A 6,540-nucleotide genomic window follows, 5' to 3' on the forward strand; every position below is an offset into this window, starting at 1 on the left:
AAGGGGCATGGTCTGGGGAGAATCCCAGGGGCTAGATCGAAAGGCCTGGGGAGAGGAGCCACATTCATTCCCCCACAAACCTGAGGTTCCATACTACTGACTTAATCTGTTTGGAGGAGCTTTCTAAACCAGAGGCTTTCACCTACACACCTTGCAGCAGAGAATTGTGCCAGGCCTCTTGTGTCTGCTACTAGGATGACACCTCTAGACTGAGCCTTCATTCTCCCTTTCTGGTTCTCCCCCTTCTAGCGCATTACTTTCTGCTGCAAGCCCCAGCCCAACTGGGGTCCCGCCCTAGAGCGCAATCGTGGAGAAAGATACCGCAACATGGTTGACACAGAGAAGGAGAAAGACATTGAAATCCCGACTGTGGATGCCTACGTACACAAGCCAGAGTGAAGTGGCCCGTTGGGAGGCAATTGGCACTCATGTGCAGCAGAGAGAGTGGGTTTTTGGGGTTTGTGTGAACGGGGTGTTTTTTTTTTTATAATGGAAGCCATATTATTTATTCTGAGAACTGTATATTGTGATAGATCAATGGACAGGAAGTCAATGGAGCGTGGAGGCAGGTTCTTCGTCGCTAACACGTACTGCCCTATTGACCTGCCCAGTTGCTAGATATAGTGAGGAAGACAGCATGTCTCCTGACCCCTTAGCTGGTGCTAAAACTGGTCCATGCTATGCATGGGGAGAGCTGGAAGAAGTTCCAGAGTTTGCTCCCTGTTCCCAGGGGAGGCTGTAACATAGATCTTGCTAGGAGTGGGCTCCATTCCCTAACCCATCATGATCCATTCCTGTAACGACCCTGCAGAAATCCTCCCCGGAGTCTTAATCCTCCACTGAAAATGTAAGGGCAGCAGCCTTGCCCATCCTAACAGGCTTTGTGATAGGAATACACTTCCATAATGCTCGAAGGTGATTCAGTATCACACAAGTGCCTTACCTAGAAGAAAGCATTGTTGAAGTCAGTGGGATGTAATCCCAAATAGATTAGTTTTTTTGACAATTAGCTATTGTTTCTGTATTCCTGTTCCTGGAACTATGTGTATGATACATCAGATCTATATCTGTATTTCTGCATCCAGGCATTCCAAATTTGGCACCACAGAAACCTGAGTGATGTGCACTTTTTGTTTTATTTTGCATAATTTATTGTTTTTATCCTCTTGCAAAATAATGATGATCAGATTTTCTTCTTGATGGATAAGCCAGGTGCTCTCCACCCCTCAGGCACTTGCTAAAGGTCCAGCCAACTCTTTGGCTTTGGGGGATTCCAGCTGGTGTTTCTGCCACACCTTTAAGCATATTGTTACAGTCCCAGCAATATAGGCTAGCAGCTTGGTGTTTGGAGTTTGTTTTTCAAATGCAACACTTCAGAAGCTGGGTCCTGTGCCTCGTGCCATATTCTGTGCTTTGTGGCCTTAGTTAGTCTCAGAAAGCCCAGAGTGGCTGGCTGGCCAGCCCACGGACCTGACTTTCACGATGCTTCTGTTCTGCCTGATCTTGTATTGAGCTGCTAATGGCTGCGATCTTCTCAAGAGGCTCTTCCTTTCATCCATCTTTATCCCCATTCTCTCCTGAATCTCTAATTTGTGAGTGTCTCTGGAGAGGGTCATTTTTCTTAAGGATGTTGCACAAGTGAGTCAGCACTTGTTTTCTAGTTTTCTTCAAAAATGCCATTCTTTAAACCCCCAGGCAACCTGAGTTACAAAGGAACTTTCCCTGAAGCTCCGGCTATAAGTTTTATGGCACCGAATTTGTTTACTTCCAAAAGAGAAAAGTGGCTTTAAATATATATATATTATTTCAGAATGTTGTTGTTGTTGTTAGAAGATAACTCAACTGGTAGAGCCTGAGGCTCTTAATCTCATGGGTCCAAACCTTTGGTTGGGCAAAAGATTCCTGCATTGCAGGGGGTTGGACTAGATGATCCTTGTTGTCCCTTCCAACTCTACAGTTCTGTGGTTCTATAATGGGATACAGCAAGATGTCCATAGCCTTGTCCCACTGAACACCTGGGAGGGGGAATGTCCAGCTCTCCAGATGTTGCTAGACAGCAATTCCCATCATCCCCAGCCACTGCCCATGCCAGAGAGCTACAGGTTACCCATAATATCTAGAGGACACCAATTCTTCAGCCCTGGCCTATGCTCTGAAAGATAACAGCCTCTTTGGGCCCAGGGTGGGGGAGCAAGAACACTTCCTTTGCCCTAAGTCATCTCAGTTGAAGAATGGAAGTGGAGTTGTTTCATCCTTCTAATGCAGAGTTTCCCAAACTTGGCTCTCCAGCAGTTTTTGCATTACAACTCCCACCATCCTTAGCTAGCATGGGATGGTGGGAATTGTAGTCCAAAAGCAGCTGGAGACCCAAGTTCGGGAAACACTGTTCTAATGGAAAGCTAGGCAACACAATGCACTCCAGATGTTGATAGACTTTTGATTCCCACCAGCCGCAAACAGCTTAGCCAGTGATGGAACTTGTAGTTCAACAACGTCAGGACAGGCAGCATTGGCTACTCTGGTTCTGATGGCAGCCACAAGGAGGGATCCCAGAAACAGGTCACATTCACAACATAAATTTAAAGCAGGTGCTGAGAATTGTTAGAAAACCTCTATTCAACTCACAGAGCAACAATTTCTAGAGTTCCCTGTGAAGAGGGATGGTTAAGCCTCTCTAGGAAGTGCAGCTCTGTGAGAGGGACAGGGGTCTCCTAATAACTCTCAGTGCCGTTAAAAAACTACAGCTCCCAGAATTCTTTTTTCTTTTTTGGGGGGGGGGGGGAGAGCCATAACCGTTTGAAGTGGTGTCATGGTGCTTTCAACTCATAGTGTGGATGTGGCCACCATTTGTCCCCAGATGTTTGATTCTGGGTGGGTGGGTGGTAGAAAAATGCCATTGCAATGTGGCAGGATGTTCCAGCTGCCGTACCAAGCGGTCGCATGACCACTAGACCCACCTTCATTCCACGTTTCCTGTCAATTGTAGGCCAATGTCCTGGAAGTCTACTTTCACTGAAAAGAGTCCTTTAGCTGCCTTCACAGTCCATGACATAAAATAGGGCCAGGGCACTTTCTTTGCCAGGGACACCGAGCCTGTGGTGATAGGTGGGAAGCTCTGGGTTTCCCCCAGGTGTGTTTTTGTACTGTAGAAAAACATATTGTCTGTTTTGGGGAATGAACATTTATCCATCTCAAAACCAATAAAATTTCTGTTTGTTTGTTTTTGACCTGCTTGACCCCTTTCTCTTCACAGAGCTACAATTCTCAGAGTGGTTTAACAATCAGAATTGTACCTCTGGTAAACCCTACTACTCAAAAGTAAGCACTGTTAATGCAAACAAAATACCTCCCAGGTAAATCCGCCCAGAAAGGAGAGAAAGTTGCAACTGGAAATGAACAGCAGTGACAACGACAACAAAAGAAAGGAGGAAAGGAAGGTTGAGGTTTAGCGGGTTGGGAGACAGGGGAAAGTGGGCTAAACACAAAACCAAGGTTTGGCAAATACATGCTGGCAGGCAAGTTGCCATGTAATCAGATCTGTGTTATTGCCTGCTAGTAGGAAGCTGGATTTTTGCCTTCCCAAAAACCAGCATATCAGCCGGTTTATAGAAATGTGATGTGGTTCATCCACACACAAAATATATGAAAAACAAGGCAGCTTTTAAGTCAGTATGGATAAGTCCTCGGTTTGGAAATAGGTCCACAGGCACAGAAAGTTTTGACAAGCAAGTTGCAAGAGACATCGCTGTGCTGTGCATTCAAGACTTTTCGCCCTTAGAGGGCAGCCTCAGCTTATGCCATTGTTGGGTTTTTAGTTTGCAGCATTCCTAACAAGCAGTTCAAAAGAACTCACCCACTTCCTGCGCCTTGATTTCTGTCTGTTTGATTCAGCTGCAGGCCTGGCCCAACCATGAGGAGGCGGGTGAAGGAGCCACCTTGGGTGGTAGAAGCTCCCAAGGTGATGTACCTCACCTGCCCCCACTGACCTTCTGCCACCAGCAACTGCGCTGATTTCCGGCAAGATATCACCAAGGTCTCCCAAGATGAGATTTCACTGAAACCTCAGCTGGATTTGCATGTGGTAGCAACAAGGTCAAATTGCAAATGCTTGGTGATTCAGAAGTGTCGTGAGGTACTTTTAAAAGGCCCATAACACAAACTGGCATGAAATTTGAATGCATTAATTTATATGTATACATGCCTCTGGACACACCCTGTAACCAAAGTGAAACAAATACAATTACAGTGGTACCTTGGGTTACAGACGTTTCAGGTTATAGACACTTCAGGTCACAGACTCCGCTAACCCAGAAATAGTACCTGGGTTAAGAACTCTGCTTCAGGATGAGAACAGAAATTGTGTGGCAGCAGCAGCAGGAGGCCCCATTAGCTAAAGTGGTACCTCAGGTTAAGAACAGTTTCAGGTTAAGAACAGAGACCCAGAAAAAAATTAAGTTCTTAACCCGAGGTACCACTATATGATGTTTTATAAAGGAGCAGGAAAGAAGGAGATCAGGGTTGAGACTAGAGGCTTTGGCTCCCTAACAATGTACACCCTCACAAGGGATGCAGGTGGTGCTGTGGTCTAAACCACGGAGCCTCTTGGGCTTGCCGATCAGGTTGGCGGTTCGAATCCCCATGTCGGGGTGAGCTCCCGTTGCTCTGTCCCAGCTCCTGCCAACCTAGCAGTACGAAAGCACGTCAAAGTGCAGGTAGATACATAGGTACCGCTCCGACGGGAAGGTAAAACAGCATTCCCATGCACTCTGGTTTCCACCATGGGGTTCTGTTGCACCAGAAGTGGTTTGGCCACACGACCCAGAAATCTGCCTGTGAACAATTGCCGGCTCCCTCGGCCTGAACGCAAGATGAGCGCTGCAACCCCATAGTTGCCTTTGACTAGACTTAACAGTCCAGGGGTCCTTTATCTTTTACAATCTCACAATCCCCTGGGATGATTATCCACATCAAGTGGGGGGGGGAGAGAACCAGTAGCAGCGGGCTTGGCTTGCCAGCTTAGGTCAAAATAGACCCAGTACCCTGTCTCTAAGCAGGTCAGACAGAGACAGCCATTGCTGTTTGTCCTCAACACATAGCAGTCCGAGGTAAACTGCCTCTGAAGGTGGAGGTTTCCTTCTTAAGAACAGCCACAGAGGCTCACTAATACACCAATCCCCTCTGTGTCGTAGAGGCTGCCTGCGCAGCTTCTCTACCCTCAAGGCCTCCCATTTATAACTCTGTGCAATGCCTTGCAGACTTAAAAATGCTTCTCACGGTAGTAGCCCTGAGATATAACTTAAAGGGCCAAATATGAAAACAAAATTGCACAGTGTGAGCCTTTTATAAAGAAATGGAAAAGAGGCAACTGTGCTGTTTGGATCCACCTTCTTCTTTGGGAGTTTGCCGTGCAGGAGTCCCCATATGGGCTAGAGAATCTTCATCATCAGCGCACAAAGTGCTTTTGATGCTTAGTGCTGGGTTATGCTGCCCTCTATGGGCTGGTTTTCAAGAAACACCCAGCTTCCACTCAACACGCACAAACACCTGCCAGAGTAATTGGCCTTGGGCAAATCCCCAAGCCTGCGTGATGCAGTCCTGTTGCTTAGTTGAGCAACCTTGATGAGGGGAAAGAGAAGCGGGGGGAAAAGCTCAAGGTGTTCTGCTGCCTCCTTGTCCTTGTCGCCCCCGTTCTCAGCAAATGCATCCTCCTCATAGTTTGCACGTGGTGCAATTTTATTGGCTCATATGCATAATAATAAAAAGAACAACTTGGGAGAACAAAAAAGTGTTATCAAAAGTGGATACCATGGAGCGTCATTGCTCTTGCAAATTTGCAGCCATGCCAGGTGCATTTCATTGCAGGGCAAGCTGTTACCATGCCCAATTCTTACAACGTAAGTGGCACTGGGAACAAGATCAGTTATGTACTCCCCAGCTTGCATAGGGCTGCCCAGCTGTAATCCTATTCCTCGACATTTCTCTGTTTGTTTGTTTGTTCGTTCGTTTGCTTGCTTGTTTAGTTAAGTTTCTACACTGCACCATCATAAAACACCTCTAAGCAGTTTACATTTCTCTCTAATTATGATAATAATAACTTTTTTATGTGGACCCCGTGTATCAGACTGGGTTGCCCCAGCCGCTCTGGGCAGCTTCCAACAGATATAAGAACACAATAAAACATAAAAAAAACCTTCTGCTCTGCTTTCAGATATATTCTAAAAGTCAGGTAGTTGTTTATTTCCTTGACATCTGATGGGAGGGCGTTCCACAGGGAGGGTACCTGTTATGTACTGATGTTCTCACCCTGGGCCAGCAGGGGGATACTGTAGATAGTTTTCACTCAGGTCCACATATGCAAATAAGGGATTGAAAGTGACGTTCAATGATTGAATAGTTACAGAAAGTGTTACAGTTGCGTTGTAGTGGAGCTCTATATAAGCAGGCTGGCTGAACCCTTCAGTTCAGTTCTGTTCTGGCCTGTGAATAAACAAGAGCTGTTTGAAGAATCGCTGTGTCGTCTGATATGTTCACCCACAACTT

The 6,540-nt window shown here is 46.3% G+C and overlaps 1 protein-coding gene across 2 annotated transcripts in view; it reads left to right on the plus strand.

The window, feature by feature from the left end:
* The window catches only part of SLC6A14 (solute carrier family 6 member 14), a 49,682-nt gene extending 46,455 nt beyond the window's left edge, over nt 1-3,227 (plus strand). For both annotated transcript variants that reach the window (XM_083422616.1, XM_083422617.1), the window contains exon 14: nt 250-3,227. In XM_083422616.1, coding sequence (XP_083278742.1) covers nt 250-399 — 150 coding nt within the window. In that variant the 3' untranslated portion in view covers nt 400-3,227. The remainder of the gene's footprint in view (nt 1-249) is intronic.
* Nucleotides 3,228-6,540: the final 3,313 nt, after the last annotated feature.

The sequence above is a fragment of the Podarcis tiliguerta genome, assembly GCF_965153285.1.
Source record: "Podarcis tiliguerta genome assembly, chromosome: Z".
Lineage (NCBI taxonomy): Eukaryota > Metazoa > Chordata > Lepidosauria > Squamata > Lacertidae > Podarcis > Podarcis tiliguerta.